Source organism: Primulina tabacum, chromosome 4 (assembly GCF_025594145.1).
Source record: "Primulina tabacum isolate GXHZ01 chromosome 4, ASM2559414v2, whole genome shotgun sequence".
In the NCBI taxonomy this organism is placed as follows: domain Eukaryota; kingdom Viridiplantae; phylum Streptophyta; class Magnoliopsida; order Lamiales; family Gesneriaceae; genus Primulina; species Primulina tabacum.
Window position 1 is genome coordinate 44,977,286 of NC_134553.1, and position 19,060 is coordinate 44,996,345.

General features: G+C 34.5%; 1 protein-coding gene across 1 annotated transcript; it reads left to right on the top strand.

The window, feature by feature from the left end:
- Window positions 1-6,835: 6,835 nt before the first annotated feature.
- On the top strand, window positions 6,836-11,910 carry LOC142543402 (ribonucleoside-diphosphate reductase small chain A). Its single transcript, XM_075650646.1, has 9 exons — window positions 6,836-7,294; window positions 8,417-8,577; window positions 9,289-9,337; window positions 9,427-9,553; window positions 9,753-9,818; window positions 9,914-10,030; window positions 10,214-10,376; window positions 10,683-10,753; window positions 11,327-11,910. Exons 1-9 carry the CDS (start codon window positions 7,123-7,125, stop codon window positions 11,442-11,444), a joined length of 1,044 nt encoding a protein of 347 aa, XP_075506761.1. The 5' UTR covers window positions 6,836-7,122; the 3' UTR covers window positions 11,445-11,910.
- Window positions 11,911-19,060: the final 7,150 nt, after the last annotated feature.

A 19,060-nucleotide genomic window follows, 5' to 3' on the forward strand; every position in this document is an offset into this window, starting at 1 on the left:
CATTTAATCTTATGGGTTATTCAGATGTAGATTATGCATGTTGCTGGTTGGATAGAAAAAGTACTGATGGATTCTATCATTTTCTTAGCGATAGGCTGATCTCCTGGTTTAGTAAAAAGTAGACTTCCATTGTCACTTCTATTGCAGAAGCCGAATACTTAGCTGCTGGAAGACGTTGTTATCAAATTCTTTGGATTCAGCAACAATTGAAAGATTATGGGATAAATGCTCCTGAGTCACCTATCTTCTATGATAATACGATTGAATAGTCATAACTTACAATCAAGTGCTGCACTCCAGAACCAAATATATTGAAATCAGACACCACTTCATCGGAGATCATGTGCAGAAGAAAGACATTCGTTTAGAATATGTATTTACTGATCAACAGAAGCAAACATGTTTACCAAACCATTACCCGATGCTAAGTTTTTTTTATATTCGTTATTTGTTTGGCCTCTTTGATTTATCTTAAGCATCAGTTCAGGGAGAATATTATTTAATATGATGAAGATTATATAAAATATCAGTATATCGAATTAAAAATTTAAATTGATAAGTCAGTGTCTCTACTGATTTAGCGTTGCTACTGGATTTGTTCCATCAGCTCTCTCTTTTTGTAGACTTTATCATGTATTATCTCAAATTCATGATCCCTTCTGTTTTACTTATAACGGTCGTTTGGACAGCCTATTATTTTTATATTCAAACAGATTATATATTATTAGTCGCTTGGACGGACTACCTTTTCAAAATTTTAAAAATCAACCGCAAACATGCTGACATGTATCTTCATGTTTCAAATCATGGTTGTACATATTTTTCTAAATTGTCGTTGCTTAAATATACATTGTTCAAGATACATATTTGGTAGCCATGTTCAGAACCTTGGAGACATATGGTCTTCGTACCTTTTTGGAATGACATGTAGTCATCTATAAGGCACCATTGTTAGACTTCTACGTGAATGCCTCTGTGACGGAGGATGTAACTTTTTATTGATAATGATCTGCTCAGATCCACTTTCTGTCTTCCTACTTCTGGTATTAGTGACTTATGTGCCATCTCCAAAGAAGATATGATTGCTGCTCTTAAGTTTTTTTCTACTTCAAGAGAATAATTATTTACATCTTGCTTCTAAAAACTTCTTAAGATGGAATTTCAAGTATTGGCTTACATGTCGCCAAATCTATTTTGGTAAAATCAGGGACCTTTGACAGACTGACCAAGGAAAAAGAACATGCGGTGTCTGCTATTACTTCTGGATCCAAATTAAATTGGGCATTTGTACTCTTTAAATAATTATCTGACATGGTCCAGAAGAATAATATTGGCTTTGCTGTGCAGATCAACAAAATCATTTTAAGGCTGATGTTTTTTGGTTTCACTTATGATAAAGATGGTACAACAACTATCATGATTGATGCTAATAACGTGGTTTTCCTTCGACCCAAACCCTCTGTCCCTGAATTTATTGAATGCCAAAAAGGAAAAAGGGACCGAGCAAGAGGATGCTCAAAAACAAACAAGGACCAAGAGAAAACAAATCACTGTGGTTAGCGTCTGACCAAACTATCTTTGAGGAATCCTCTGCTCCTACTCAACCTCCAACAAAGCCAACCCCAACAAATATGCGATCCAAACCATCTATCTGCATCACAAAATCTGCAGCCATATCCGATTTATCCTCCACTCCTACTGATGTTTTTGTAAATACTATATCTCAAGCTTCCAAAGCACCTCTACCCAAATCCACCCATACTATTGCTCTAGCACTAAGACAACCAATAGCTGGAAGCTTCAGCCGTGTTCTTATCACTCCAAGACCAGGAGTGGTAATTCGGGATTCGCTTCCAGAGTCCACTTACTCTGGACTTAAGCAATCAGTTTCAACAAACAAAGGCAAAGTCAAAGTAAAAATGCCTGTGGCTTCTGAAGAACCAGTTTCTGAAGGCCCCAAATCCTCCGTTCAGATAGCAATTGACCTTCACATGGAGGAAATTGAAAGAATTGTTGCAGAGGATATTAAATACTTTGATGACTGGGTCCGCATTGGCACAATTCAGCATCTATCAGCTTTCAAAACCAAGTATGTTAGAGCTCTAAAAAAATGAAAGAATGATATTTGTTTCTGCCAAAACAAATATGTCATTGAAGCAATAAACAGAAAAAATTATATCCTTCTGCAATTCAAAATTCAGAAGCTGCAAGAGACGCTGACCGTTCTAAGCTCCAATTATGATTATCAAGCTCTCACCGTATTTTATGATCATGCATTGATGAATCGGCTTTCTTCTGATCTAAAGAATTTAGAAATGTCAGTACCAGTAATTAAGAATAATTTAATAGAAGATGTTGTTGAAATTCCAGAACCCTTCAGGGTTAAGCCAGTAGAGGAAAAGACCAACATCCCTCCGAGGAATGAAGTCTCCAGTACTCCTTCACATTCTCCAGCTCAGGTCCAAGTTGCTACTATTCAACACTCTTCTTCACTGGTTTCTATCAAGGATTTATGAGCAATATAGGAAATGATTAATTATATTGTTCAAAAAGCTGCTACAAAAGTCACTCTTGTTGTTCCTTCATCAGCTGTCGATGATCTGATAGCTACCATTGCTCCACCTACTATCTCACTCACTACTACAATTGTTGATTCCAATGTTGATGCTGCTATTGCTCCCCTTTTTCTCTAGCCCGAATATCCGCACTTGCTGATCGTAAAATTTTCTCCTCTGAACATCAACAAGAAATGATGGAAGTACTGTCTACTGCTATTATTCTAGTAGCCACGAAACTAGGACCTATTATTGCTCCATCTGCTGCTCTGGTACTCATTTATGAAAATCAAGATGGCACATCAAGTGAACAAACTAACTGTGTTGCTCGTCTTATCGAACTTATAGAGCCTAAACAAAAAAATTCTCCTACATCTACTTATCAAATTGCGTTAGAAATTGAAATGAAAGAAGTTAATAACAGCTGCAACAAGATTATTGATGTGGTCAAACACATATCGGCTAGTGCTCAAACTGTCTTTAATTTCTTCAAAGAACTTCTGACTAAAGAAGTCTTATCTGTCCGCGAAAGGTGATCGAAATTTCCATTCAGATTTCTGGCCTTAAATCAAGTTTTGTCAAGACCCATGCATACGTCATTTTAGCTCAAACTGGAGTCATATCTTATGCATCTGCTAAAACTGATTCCGCTAAAGAACTGGACTCCAAGGTTGAAGCTTTAGATGCAAACTGAATGATCAATCCCAATCTCTTCAGACCTTGGATAAAAAAAGTTTGTGGCATCATTTGAATTCATTCACTGGTTTAAGGCATGTGCTGCCAAAAAAATGAAAGTAGATGGAAGAAGAAGAGAAAAAGCAGAACCAGAACATAATCTAGTTGCAGTGAAGACGAAATAATCAATGATGGAGTAGACTGCAAAATTATCATTCTCTCATTATTTTTTTAACCTTTGCGTTGATATTTTCTACAATTATTTCATTTATCAATTATACTATGTGATGTTCTCTTAATGCTTATTTATGCTCTCACCTTGTTGTCTAGCCCTCTGGGTTTTCGCGTCACCACAAAAGAGGAAATTGTTATGAATATTTTTAATTTTGATTATATGCTACGTAAGAAAAACAAGAAACAATATTCGTATTAAGGAAAATGGGAACCATAGTTTTTTGTCAGAACACACCTTAAGAAGGAATACTAGTAGACCGAACTGAGAATGAAGTAATACAAACCAGAAGCAGTAGTCAGAATGTTAGTCTCTTACGATAATCTGTCAGACTACACTAATGACATACGTTTTGTTTGTACTATCTATCAGATATCCCTATTTTTTATAGTCGTTCTGTACAATAATACTATTTATTTAAAGTCATTAAATGAACCATAGAGGTCATTAACTGTTCACTACAATTTTGGGTAAAAAAACAAATAACAAGTCTATTATTGGATTCAAATATTCTTAATGGAAAAAAGAGTCGTTCTCATTCGAACGTTGAAGATGATCTACAAGAAGGCTTCATGATGTGTTCACAAACTTACTTTCTATGAAATTGCGAAATCACTCGCATCTTCCAGCTTATCATATTGAAACTCTACAAAACCAGCATACATTATAAAGTTCTATCAGATTCAGAAGATCACATGCTTACACACTCTTTCATTGTATTTATCCACTGAAAAGTGTGAAGTGTTTGTAATATGTGAAAAACGTCTTTCTCATAATCAAAATTCATTAAGTTTGGAAGTTACAATACTAAGATTTACCGTAGGCAAGGTAAGAACCATTGGCTATAAATTAAATAAGCCCTTTGCATATTAGTAACATTCACTACTTTAGCATAATTTCCAAAACTTCATCCGAAGTAGCAAATCAATCATTCGCCACAACTAATGTAAGACAAAATAATCATAAGATACAAGATCAAGCCATGCAAAAGTATGGCGTAGGGAAAATATATGTACTCACTAATTTACCTTAATTTCCAACGACAAAAATACTATAAATGTTACCTATATTTGAGGATACAAGCAATAGAAATTAGAAACACATTAAATACTAAATATTACTCTATACACATGTATATATTCGTGTATTTTACTATCCGTACACGTATATAATCTGCTAAATCCGTTTATATATGTATATAAATTAAAAACAATACTTACAAAATTGGCTTTATTATTACCATTTCGCGGATTAAGTTCAATTAAGCATGAAGCACGAGGGAAAAGTTTCAATTGAAAAAAAAACTCGAAAAAAGCGGTCAACCATTTATTCATGAAAAAACGCAACAAAACGTAAATTTTTATGAAAAAATATCATTTATTTTTTAAAAAAATTAAATTTATTTTAAATAATAAAGATTTAATAATATAATAATTCAAAAAAATTCATCAAATTGTTTGATAATTTCTTTCTCAATTGATAAGATAATCAATTTATTCAATCTTTTCTTCTGATATGATTTATCGGGAAAAAAATTCGATCAGCTTTTGTTGGGGATCGATGTAGAGTTTAGGGGGGGTGAATAAACTATTCTCCTTTGATGATAGTTTATGCAAAGAGTGCTAAAATCCTGTTAGAGATTGTAGATGTTTTGTTCAATAGTACGTCCAGCAGATCACAATTGAAAGTGCGGAAACAATCTGATGGAGTAAGGTGAGAAACAGTAATAGCAGTAGGTAGTGACACAGTAGTTGTTTCTGGAAGTTCGAAGATAAACTCTTCTACGTCTCCCCTTCTTCTGTTTCTAGAAGGTATTATTAAAAGACTTTGGTTTTGTAGTACACACCCACTTCAGCATGACTTATCTATTGCCTACTGAAACTCTTAGCAACTCAATACAATAGTTCAATATAGCAATGTTCTGGAAAAGACTCTTTTCCAGTTTACAAACTCTTCAACAACAATATTATAAAGTTTTGCTTGAAGAGATGAAGAAACAGCAGTACAAAGTGATCTCCAAAGATCAGATGTAAAATATGATGCGTGTACTGCTTTTCTGCAAGTTTGAGCTTTTGAAGATAATGAAAATTTCACGGTAGCTCAATGTATTGTTGGATGGATAAGAATGATCAGTGTTGTTATCTAAATGGTTTTGATCCATATATATAGATGACTTGAGTCCAACGTCTATAATCATAGATTGTCTCATGTCCTCTGATAAAATCAGCTTTATTACTGAAATAGGTTCCTGCATAAGAGCTACAAAACAATCAGTTCTTTTTTATACTAAAATCGGTAAAGCGTATTAAATGACTTAGTATAGCATTTAATGGTGCAATAAATGCTTGGTATTAGATAAGATAACGGTAACAATTAAGATTGAAACAATCGAGTAGAAAGGCGTTAAGTGCTGATATAGTAGAACTAAGTTCTGCTAAGCCGTTGAGTATTAACTAAAATACTGCTTCTGATAAAGCAACTCAAAAACTACTGTTTTGCATAATCTTCTGGTTGATATTATTCCTACTGGTTTTATTACTTATCACCACAATAAAGTTAAGTCTAACAGCTTTAACTTTGAGAAACTTCATTTTGCAATTACAAATATAATCAGGATAATCAATAAGATTTTTAAAACAATGTGAACATTTGAGAAATATCTATTTATTTTTTTTAAGTAATTCAAATTGCGGATTTTGATTATCTTAGTAACAAAAACGTCAAGAATATCATCTCCGAAAATAATGGTCATCATTAATATAAGAAAACCTCTAGTCTCCAAATGAGAGCAGAATTGATGACTCTGACACAATTTATGATTTTGAGACTTTTGTGTATTATAATTGAAATTTTATGCATTTGTTTTTAAAATTTTCATGTCTACTTATTATTTAATCTATTAATAACTTAATATAATAAAAAAACATATGAAAAATTTGCAAAATAATATTAATCAATTATTTATTTTAAAAAATAATATCTTCAAATATGAAATAAATAGTTGATCAAGATTAAAAAATAAAAATTTTTATTTGTGTGAGATGGTCTCACAGATCGTATTTTGTGAGACGGATCTCTTATTTAGATCACCCATAAAAAAATATTGTTTTTTATGTTAAGAATATTACTATTATGAATATCGATAGAGTTGACATGTCTCATAGATAAAAATTCGTAAAACGTTCGAAAAGAGAAGTATCCCAAAAACTAATCATTTTTTTATTTTCATCCCTTTTCAAAGCCTTGATTCGTTGATCACCACTGATATCTTCTTCCATGGTGTTATAAATAATCTGTAGATTTTGGAATAATAATATTGGAATGAGAATCGATTTGGATTCACCGTCATCATCCTTGGATTTAATAAAAAAAAACCACCGCCATTCATCAAACGTCGCTCTCTGAACTTGAAACTTGGAACTTTATTGGCCATGCAGAAGGATACGAACAAAATTAAAAAATCCGGGACGAAATCTCGAGTTTTTTAACACAAAAAGGAGGCGGAAGGGGAAATTTATCGAGGGCAGTTGGGAACAATTCCCAAAACCTGTCACTTTAATTACGGGTTGTGTAGGGTTTCGTTTTTCTCCACTTCTCCGCACGAGAGGAAGGGATAGATAAGAATATTGCTTAATCACTTTTCTTTATCTGAAAGAAAAGATGGGTTCTTTGAGAAACGATGAAACGGGGAGGGAATGGCGCGAGCAGAAAGAAATCGAGGAAGAAGAAGAACCTATTTTGATGAAGCGGTCCCAAAGGTTCTGCATGTTCCCTGTTAAATATCCCCAGCTATGGGAGATGTACAAGAAAGCAGAGGCCAGTTTCTGGACTGGTAATCGATATTTAGTGCACACGTGGTTAAAAGATAGTTTACTTAAATGTGTGAAGTTATTAGTGCAACTCTCTCTCTGGCTATGTGGAATGGTGCCATTTTTCACTTACAAGGTTCTCTGGTCTTGAAAGTGTTTGCTTTATTGTTTATTTGGAGACCATGTTTGTTTCATGTTACTTTCGCTGTGTATTTTTCTGACCACGCGCTTATGAAATGACGTGAATGGTTATAACAGAGTGAGACAGATTCGCGTTTGTATTTTGTGTGCACAAGATATGGACTAATTGTTCAGTTCACGAATTTCATCTGATAATATGGTTCAAGTTTGGAGGTTTAGTCTTATTCTCCATATTTTTGAATTGCGTATCCAGTTTATGAAACGTCTTTGTTTATCTTGTTGAACTTTAGACTTTTAGTCTTATTCACAAATTTTCCCACTTATTGTCTATTAGGTATATTACGCCGTCCCTTGCGCGAAAACATACTGTCTTGTATGCAAAAGCAGATCTAGCGGGGACGAAGGAATCCCTTAAGCAAAGCATTTATAATTTTTCTCCCATGAAAATACTCATGCTTGTCGTGTTTCTTTCTATCTGTGTTAGTTTATAAACTATTTGGAAAAGTTATTGGAAAAGGAACTGGAGATGCTTATTGTGTCTGAAATTTTGACACTAAGGGGAGGTAGAAGGAGGCTACATTCTTGTATTTCAACCTGGAGGGAATTTGTGATCATCTCTCATGTCTTTATTTTTTGTTTGAAAAATGAAATTGGATGGATATTGTTTTTAGATTGCTGTTAGCTTTTTATTGGACATGCTTGTATTAGTGTTGGGTGATGGCGTATTACCTATTTACATGTTCTGTCTGTTGCTTACTGAGATGATCTGGCGGCCTTGCTATTTTTTTACTATGACAATAGCATATGTATTGGTCACTATACCTTGTGTTTCATTGCTCAAGATTTCGTTCCAACCAATGGACATAATTTAACTACTTTCTTTACTACATTTTACCGATCACATGCCTAATGTTCTGCCATTCACTTCTGGAATAAGACGTATATTTTATACCCTGCATTCTCACGCTGGAAAGTTGTGTTGACTTTTTTTAACCGCGGTTCAGCTGAGGAGGTTGACCTCTCACAGGATGTGCAACAATGGGAAACTTTGTCTGAATCTGAAAAACACTTCATTAGTCATGTGCTGGCATTCTTTGCCACTGCAGATGGGATTGTTTTGGAAAATTTAGCTGCCAGATTTATAACAGATGTTCAAATTCCTGAGGTGACATTTAAAATTTTACCTGCTTTTATCCATTTAGTATTGATACTCAGCTACTAAATCAGTATGGAACATGTTTTTTTTTTCTGCTCACGGAACTAACTTTAGAGCAAGCTGATGGATTCAAAATGTCGTTTTTCTCGATGTTTCTTTATTTCTATTGTACATGAACTTTTGTTCACTCGGCAAGAAACGATTCTTGATGTTTACAATGAACCTATACTCTATATGACAATTGATTATCTGACTTCTGAATCATGCTTAAGTTAATCCTTGTCATGTGTGGAATCTGTGGATTTACGGAACACCAGGAGACAAATAATATCTTAAGATTAGAATGACAAATAATATCTTAAGAGTTAAAAAGATTAGAATGCAAACGTTAACTCCTTTCAATTTTAAATGGCAACATCAACATCTTCCAAATGCTTATCAAACTAGAACTTCCGTGTCGTGTTGGCTAATTGCATTGTAATTTTGTTTAGCATTAACGACTTTGGTTGGTGATATGAGACATTGATGTTAATTCTTGAAAAACCTGCTCTTTTTAGAGAGAATCTTCTCATATTTAATTTTGTTTATGGTATTGAAGGCTTATTACCGAATAGTTTTTAGTGTCAGAGTGTTATTGATTGCTGGTATATCACTCGTTTTAACTTAATTTTGCTGAAAAGCATATGTTGAACCTTCTAATTTTTTTCTTCGTGTCCATAGGCTCGGGCATTTTATGGTTTTCAAACTGCTATGGAAAATATACATTCTGGTAGAGTTCTGCAAGTGATACTCATGACCATTATACCAGTTTTCCATTTTTGAGGTTCCTGATTGTCATTTTTTAAACATCTTGTATAGAGATGTACAGCTTGCTTCTCGAAACTTTCATCAAGGACTCGAAGGAAAAGAATAGATTATTTAATGCAATCGAAAACATTTCTTGTGTGACACAAAAGGCTCAGTGGGCTTTGAATTGGATTAAAAGGTAATGTGCTATATGATATACACTCAGTTTTTTCCGTTAGTGTAATTATTAATGGCAACTGCTGCCCAATGTATTAGTTTCTTGATAATTAATGGAACTTAATTGACATAACGAATTAGCCCTTGGGAACTTTAAATTTCCGTCTTAACTGGAATAAGTGTAGATCAGATGTAATATATGCTATAAATTCCATATGCAGTTCAAGGTCATTTGCTGAGAGACTTGTTGCTTTTGCTTGCGTAGAAGGGATTTTCTTCTCGGGGAGGTATACTTCTACAATATTCTGTACCCATCCTGATTTGCTTATATAAAGGTACCTCTTTTGATCTCAAAAAATTTAACATTTTTCTTTATTCTCAGCTTCTGTGCGATTTTTTGGCTTAAGAAGAGGGGATTGATGCCAGGTTTGACATTCTCAAATGAGCTTATTTCTAGAGATGAGGGTCTCCATTGCGACTTTGCTTGCCTCCTATACAGGTTATTTAAACTTTTTTGCTTCCAAAATTAATTTTTGGCATTGAAAATCAGGTTCTGTGGAAATATTCCAGATTTTGAAAACTCTTCCTTTCCTTGGCTGCCGCTCAAGTTATTTTGTTATTGCTTTCCTTGGCATTTTTTTAGGTGTGAGTGTGTTAAGTTCCCTTTGTTTCAATCTTACAGTTTGCTCCAGAAGCAATTGAATTGGCAAAAAGTTCATCTCATTGTCCATGAAGCTGTTGAAATTGAGATGCAATTTGTTTGTGAAGCCCTCCCGTGTGCATTAATTGGCATGAACTCAACGTTGATGAGCCAGTATATAAAGTTTGTCGCTGATAGACTTCTGGTATCTTTCCTTCTCCCACACACAAACAAATGCATGTTTTCACACTCCAGGCTCACTGGCCCACCCAAATGAGACAGGATTCACTTGCAATTACTTCACATTCTTTCTCGTTTTGCTAAAATAGCTAGATGCTGGATGAATCCATCATGTAGGTTTATAGCCAAGCCATTTTGAATTCCTCCACCCAAACCAATATGGACCTGGTTTCACATGTGTGCTAGTGCTCTGTCACCCGCAATGTTAAAAAAGACATTTGTCGTATTGTTTCTGTTCTTGGAAATGTATAAATGTTATTTTATTTCTCAGGTTTCTTTGGGGTACGAAAGGAAGTATAATGTGGAAAACCCCTTTGATTGGATGGAGTTCATATCCTTGCAGTAAGTACTAGAAATTTTAAATTATTCAAACAACGGGTAACACCATCAAGTATTTTTCCTAGCATGTAATACCATTGATTTCTAAACTTGAAGCCGATGCCCTTTATTATCAGGGTTTTTTCTGCATTATGTCTTTTACACCTTTTTTGGTGTTCAATGAAAACTGATGATATGCATTGCTAAACAATTGTTTCGGATTGCGCAGTTTCATTTATGTTTTATCGCCATGTTCGATATGACAAATCACGAAAGCTTGTGTATTGATATGACGTATCTTCGTACATCACAAGCTTGCTTTCTTTTCTCTTTGTTTTTTTATGTTTTCCCCAAGCATACTCTATCGAGAATGTGCATATTAAGATTAATCTATGTTAAATGCACCTCTCACCTCTCTTTCAAACCCACGAACTCATGTCTTGAACGGGATAGGCCAGGCAGTACCATCCATTGAGTGACATTGCTCAGTCCCTCATTTGTTTATGCCCTGACTATCGAAACAATTATGTTGCGTCACCTATTGATTGCTTTTTAAATTGCCTCTAGTGAGTTACTGGTCGGTCTTAATAAATGCAGAGGAAAAGCCAACTTCTTCGAGAGAAGGGTGGGAGATTATCAGAAGGCTTCTGTTATGTCAAGCTTGCGTGAAGATGGCTCCAAGAATTTCGAGTTCAAAATGGATGAAGACTTCTAGTATCCACTTCTCTCTCCGTTAGTATCAACTTGCAGCTGAATCTGACATCAAACATTATATGCATTGGTTTTCGAAATGGTTCGGATGGCATATAGATGGAGTATTTTGAATATATATATAGAGATACGACTTTTTGGCCGCTCTAGGATCGATTTAGTCTCTCTTGAATGAATATGCAATTATCATCGTTTAAGTTTTAGCTCTTTATGATGTTCTAAAGCACCCTTTCTTCAAAATTGGATCCGTTCCCTGGCAACCAAACATGCTCTTTCTTCTTGTAACATATGGTACCGTTTTAAGCTTCTTGTACTATGAATTGGTTAAATGTCCATGAATCTACCTACAAATAGCAGAATACAAGGAGGACCGGTTAACTATATTCTTGGATTACTGTCTATTTAGTGAATGAAGCATTTCATTTGTCCATCGAGTAATAAAACAAATAGAGGTATGGGATCTTGTTGTACTTGCTCTATTTACATACATGCAATAATTCTAATAAATTTTTTTTAATGGGAATTACTGATGGAGACTAAAGGTTTGGCTTCTTCCCCAGGGTTGGTCTTACTTCAAAAACTCTGGTGAAAGATATGATCATATGCTCAATATTTTATTAAAACGTCAAAACAAGAAAAAGTTACAAACACAAAAGAAAAGAAGATTGAGCAAAAATTAAAAGATTACATGTTCCAGTTTAAGATGTCAGTCATGTGAAAAATATTGCAGCAAAAATATCAGATTCTTTCTCAAAGAAACAACATGATAATGGAACATACAATCATTCCACGTTATTTCCAAAAGCAACTTTCAAAGTTCTATATATATATATATATATATATATTTCTTTGTATTTTAATAGAAAGAGATTGTTAAAATATATTTACAAAAGAGAGATTTCTCCATGGTATTGTGTGAACGTGACAATGGTCTCAATCAAACCAAAGTAGAAAAACCCTACCCGACCAACCCTAGTCTTAGACTTGTGTGTCCACTTTGTAGTTAAAAAGAGAATATTGTGATGCAGGAGATTTAGTTGGTCACATCTTGAATTGCAGATAACATCCCCATTATTGTAATTGTCAAAGCTTGTAAAACAGCAAACAACACACACACACACACACACATATATATATATATTTTATTTCTTCAAGTCCTGTGGCAGAAACAACTCTTGTCCCAATTGTATTCTTGTAATAGTGTGTATATATAATATAATTTAAATGACAAGATTATGAGTCAAAAAAAAATTATCTAAGAGCTAATTAACCGTCGATCGATTATCTGAGAGTAGCGAGGTATCACACACGGTTATCTGGTACGATTGTTCATATCTGATATCGCGCACAAATCAAAATATAGTTTCATGAATTGTGGATGGTTGTAATTCTTGATACAACAATTACTTGTGCCCTATTTAGAATTGGAACTAGGTCAAGATGACATGCCCGGTTTCATGAGATATTAAAAGTTTAAAATAAAACAACTGTCGCCCATGTAATATAGAGAAAATATGAACTTCGAATTGTTATATAATTTTATAAAATATGAATTATATGGTATAGGAGTGAATTAATATGCTCCAAGCTACAAGATAGTTGGATTGAAGACTTGTCGGGGCTCAAATTATCCCGACCTTAGATTTTGACCTTACAGTAGCTGGATATTTGCAAATGCCAGCCACAATCTTCGAGGTCCACTTTTGATCAAAATATATAGTTGATAAAGATCTTATCTTTGAAGCTTTTGCCTTGCTTTGCTTTTAGGATAAGATATGATCAGGCTACGTTAACTTTTCCGTGCCACACTTTTGCTTGACAATGGAACACAATTTCTAGTGAAAATGAAGTTATAGTTTGACTAAAATTAAATCGGAATTACACAACACACATCATTATTGGTGTAGTTGGATATTTTCTTTCCCAATAAGAGATATTTTTAGAGCAGGTTCTCAGCGATCCAATATGTGGTTTGAATTTTATTGACTCTTATGTAAAATTAATCTTTATTTTAATAATATTTTATAGTTTTATCCAATTATGACATTTACTTTATATGTATACGAATGCAAGCTGCATAGATACAGTTTTTGAATATACAATAGGTATCATGAGGTTTGTCTCTCAACGAAAGATCATGAAACTCATTAGAAAGTGTACTGCATATTCCAAACTGGTTCCTAGTCGATTTAGCCGCATAAATAAGGATAAACATAGTTCGAGTTTGAGACTAACATCTGCGATGTAAACGATATGTTTCATTGGTAAAGGCATGAAGATGTCCATTCATACATATGAGTGATCATTTGATGATGCACTGAACAACCCTCCCTCGTACTTTTAAAGTGGTTATAATTTATCGAGTGGAATAGTTCGCGGTTAAGATTGTATACCATTAGTCCTTTGACCCGGGGCAACGTCGAGGCTCTACGTACTAACATGAACTTTGATCCATTTACCGATTCCATTGAGGTCATCATGTGACGAGATTGTGTGTAGTTTCGAAGTACGTAGGAGTCAATGCATTGTAGCAGGGGATTCACCGCTCACCCACGGGTGAAGATATCTTATGTGATATGATAAGTTGATAGTACAAAGAATCTCTGGTCAGAGTAAGACATCTACATTTTGGAAAACGGGTTTCCTCAGTTGCGCATAACATGTCACTATTTTTACTCAAAGATACATCACATCGTCATCGAATTCATTTGCAACTCTTGACATACCAATGGTTGCAGATTCGATTGGGATATATGAGTTGAAGAAACCGTACTGTACGCTAACCACAACTTAAGATTTTTGCAGGCACTATCATTGATACCCGGGGGATCATGGAGCAATGCTACTAGACGCTCTTACTATGATTCGATAAGTGCAATCAGATTTTGAGTTCTGACGTTCTTCATCAAGGGGCTGATGAAAGGAGTGAGGCTAATTAGGGTAAGACTGAAGATGAACAAATGTTGTTCTGAATCACATGAAGATGTGAACACATGGCTAGCTATATCTCTGAATTATTGAGGGTCACATAAGTATTTGATTCTTTGTTATCGTTAAGATAGTCAAATTCAAGGAGTTAAATTTGACGACTGTAGTTTAATAGAGATAAAATACAATGCTTATAAAAGAGTTTATAAGTTGATTTCATGTAATGGAAGTTGTGAAATTTAGCTTAATTGCTACTTAAGTGAATATAGTGGAACTGTCTGTTTTAATGATTACAGCCTGTTTTAGTGAAGGAGTTCACAAAACTGGTAGCTACAAAAAATTATCAGTAGAAAATTTCGTCATTCGAAATTGTTCATTATATTAACGATATTTGTACCCTCGACTCATCGGTGTTTTCTGATCGTCGATCAGAGTTATAATGAGTTCACAATTATTTATTTAGTAAATTTAGAATATAGTAATTATATGCTTTAAATTATTTTTAAATATATATAATATAATATATTATATTATCAAAAATTATAATTATTTAATTATGCTTGATATTTTTTCATGCTAATCCTTGAATTGTGAAAAACAATATCATGAAAAATTGAGAGTCCTGATTAGATCAAATTTCATTTAGATTTTTAGTGCGATCTATACAAGAAATTCAGTTTTTGATCGTGGACCTAATTTAGGATATTGAAGAATGTGGTTGATTCCAGTAGATCAATTGTAGGTATTCACAAGAAGGATCATCTCCAGTAATCGTATTCTAGTTTGGTGTCTTTTAAGAACGATGAACACCAAACCTGTACATATATGAATGGTTAAAATCATACGATACCTATGAATGGTTTAAATCATACGACGCCCAAGAAGTTTTGATTGTCAAAACATAAAAAATTTTAAACTTTCGTTGCGTCTTGGATACGAAAAAACGATACTCCAGCAAAGACATCATGAGTTCTATCTACATGAAACAAAAATCATCACCCCTACTATAATAATAATAATAATAATAATAATAATAAAAGATTTGTGATCGCAAAGGAGAACTGAAAATGTATGTCTCAATCGATAAAACAACATAAAATTTGGACATACGAGTTAAAAATCGTTCTAATTATTCCCTAAATGCCTTTCTGGATATTCCTCAACGTCTCGGCTATTCACGGCTGCTTCCGGAAGAAATCGAAATTTTTTTGGGAATCCTACAAAATCCGTTCGTTCTTTTTTCTCTGACAGATGGTCAGAACTTCATCTGGGTCCAAATCCTTCTAAGACATCCATTAGAGATCAGAAATTGTTGAAAAAACAACAAGATCCTTCTTACACCATACAACCACCCAAATTGGCATATTCATGAGTTAGAAAGGCAGTTGTATGTATCTATCTATGTATGTATATATGTATACTGATAATGTTAAAACTCAATTTAAGAGCACCATGGAATATTTCAAAAAAAACTCCGCCATTACTTGGTCAAGACTCAATTTACTAAACAAAGTAGAAAAATTTCTTTCGAAAAATATAATTTCGTTGCATATATGTATTGATACCCTCATAAGGATCTGGGTCATGGATAACCTGGGATATTAATTAGATAGCTCAGATCAGAGCCAATATGCCGGATACTCTCTTCACTAGCCGGGCATTTCTTCTCCTCCTGGGTAATCAATAGCACGGGCCCTCATACAAGCACTCGGGTACCTTACCACCCGGGCTACCTCGAGAATTGCACCACACTCGAGTGTATTGATATGGCTAATCTTATCTGTCAGAACAACGTGTCTTTGGCGTAACAAACAAGTCATCAGAAGCTATAGTATGGGCAACCGACTTGACATATTTAGTAGGTAGGCACTGAAAACAAGGTATCTACCACATCTTCTCCTATAAATAGCAGGTATACATCTCATTTAAGGATTCTGAAATCTTTGAACTCTAAAGCACTCACATATATTCTCACATATATTGCTTATGTTCATCTTCAACCTGCTGACTTAAGCATCGGATTGGCTACGCCGGACACTTCCTCCGGCGCCCATTCACGAGTTACTTTCTTGTTTGCAGGTGTTGTCGAAGCCATTATCTTCACTCAAATTCTAAACACTAAATTATTGATTTGATCCGGTGGGACCCTTTACCCGGCTCATCCATTTTACTAAGATCACATCATGTATGTACGTATATATCTCCAATCCTTATCGATTATGTTAATTTTATTATTATCATTTCCTAATTTTTGTTTTGTACTACTGATTGTAATCAAGATTAGGCGTGGCCACTCAAAGATTAACCCCGACAACTGACTTCAGAAATGGTCGAGGCTCTTGCTAAATGCTCAATATTCAGGGTCCCAAAAGACAAGACGCTATATATTCCTATCTTCAAGCATAGAAAAAAAACACCATGTCCAAAAAATTGTTATGAAAAAAACCCGAAATAACTCGGTTGGCGATGATCTTGCCACGATCCAAGGGGTACGAGCAAGGTCAGTCCACACCATTCAAATGTACAAGATTTTTCTAAATTAAATTCCCAATGTAAATTTTTAGAAATAAAATCATAAATTTCGTACTTCGTACTAAATATTTATCCGTTTCATCTAAATTTTTTCCTAATCGGTAGATGAACAAACAGGTGTGTAATGTAGATTTAGATAGGATAAGTAGCTCTATCTGCACGTGATGTTTCTGTACTGTGAGGGTACAAACTGTCCCCATAACGAGTGTTCAAAAGTCCATGTGGAACCAATTTAAGATTGAATAATTCGATTCTTCGGACATTTTCTTCTCTATAAATAAGATTTTTCTGAGGTTGAATCTTAGCAGAGATTAAGAATATATATATACACATATATATATTGTCTCCTGAGGTTAAATCTTAGTAGAGATATATTAAGAAAATTGTATAATTCAGAAGATCGAGATGGGGAAGATGCTTGGAAAATGGAAAAGAATGGCGAAACAGATGAGAGGAAGGCTTTATATTCTGAGAATTTGCATTACTTTGCTTCTTTGTTGGGATGATAAGTATTATTAAAATACCACAAGTATAACTTTGATTTTTTTTTTTGTTTTTGTTTTTTGTATAATATCAAGGCATTTTTCATTTAAGGTCTCCGTGCACACGTCAGTATTTTTCGAGTCGAACGTTCGCTTTCTCGTCGCTAGAGCGTTTTCTCAGAGTCAGGACCTTGGCCCTCTACAAGAGGGTGATTACATATATTGAGAACGATCCTATATTTTTAACCACCCATACAAGTAGTGATATATGGTAAATTAGTTTAATATTGACTCTATTCAAGATCGAGCTTTATAAACCATAAATGATTTCTAGCATGGCCAAGATATATTGAAATTCTGTTAATGCAAGGTAATTATGAGTATATATTCCCAACTAATCATCGTAAATTGCATTAAACATTTTACGAAAAAAGGACATTTTCCAAGGCACATCAGTAAGACGGGTCGAACGATGTACATGAACTAGACGGGTCGAGGCTTTATTAGGCCAGTTTCACGAGCATCTCGCCAATCCAGCGCGAGGACCAACCGAGAGCCGTCCCCTACGCGTGGGTTGGCGTCTGGAACAATAATGAGTACACATTACGATCTTCCTGTCCCCAACGGGGCAACACAATTGCTTTTGTGCATGATCTTTACATTTCCAAATTGGTTGAGCTTTCCCAGGTTAGCCCTTGGTTACTTTCCAACAAATCGCACTGTTTTAGATTAAGTTTGTTGTGTGTGTGTGTATATATATACAATATATCATAAACGTAAAAACAAACAAACAAATGATTAAAAAAAGCATTGCAAATCTTTGTCACAATGGTAAAGTGCTGATACTCACTGAAAATTAGGGTCCGATTCCAGCAAGTGTCACTAATCCAGACACAGGTTTCGAATTTGTCCTAAGCTTGAAATCACGAACATGACCGTTAGAAAGGGGTCAGGAGGGTGTCCTGACGTAGCCCTCCAACGCTCAAGTCAGAGACTGAGGATATAAGTGGGGAATAGCTAAGATGCTGAAAAATAATATCTTGAATCAATCAATTGAATGCTCAAATCTGGTATTTATAGGAGAATATATGGACATGTCATGAGCCTTCTACCTTGGCTAGGGATGTGCCGAAACCCATAATCCGGTGTGTGCTCAATTTGGACGGATTTATCCCTGGTGTATCAAGTGCTATGCCACTATTTTGAACAATTTTTTCTATCGAAACATTGCAAATTGTTGGCACAACGATCCCGTCATTTTGGGAACTGGATTGTAGATGGCCGTAGAACAAGGTTGGGCCGTTGTCCAAAGAAAATGTATATCCCCAGTTCAGTACCTGTATGTGGGCTGGGTTTGGCACATCGAAATCGACATATGTAAAATTAAGAAGGGAAATGAACCAGGGTCTTTCGTCAACTATCCGGAGCTCGATTTTATAAAACTAATTTAAGCTCGTTAGTTAGCTTCGTTAAAATAAACAAATTAAGTTCAAACTTTATAATATTCGACTCATTAGTTCGAGAATATATTCGTTAGGATGCTCGTGAATCAACTATTAGATAAAAAAAAATAGTTTTGATATTTGATTTATATATTTTTATTTTTAAGAAAAATCTATTAAGTTTGTTTATTAGAATAAAATTACAAAATTTAATAAGAATAGTTTGTAATGAATTG

What these genes read in the sequence shown, in the direction of transcription:
- LOC142543402 (XM_075650646.1), top strand. Translation starts at nt 7,123, where the DNA reads ATGGGTTCTTTGAGAAACGATGAAACGGGGAGGGAATGGCGCGAGCAG. An exon ending in GCTTTGAATTGGATTAAAAG is followed by an intron (nt 9,554 to 9,752) that starts GTAATGTGCTAT and finishes TTCCATATGCAG; the next exon opens with TTCAAGGTCATTTGCTGAGA. An exon ending in ATGGAGTTCATATCCTTGCA is followed by an intron (nt 10,754 to 11,326) that starts GTAAGTACTAGA and finishes TAATAAATGCAG; the next exon opens with AGGAAAAGCCAACTTCTTCG.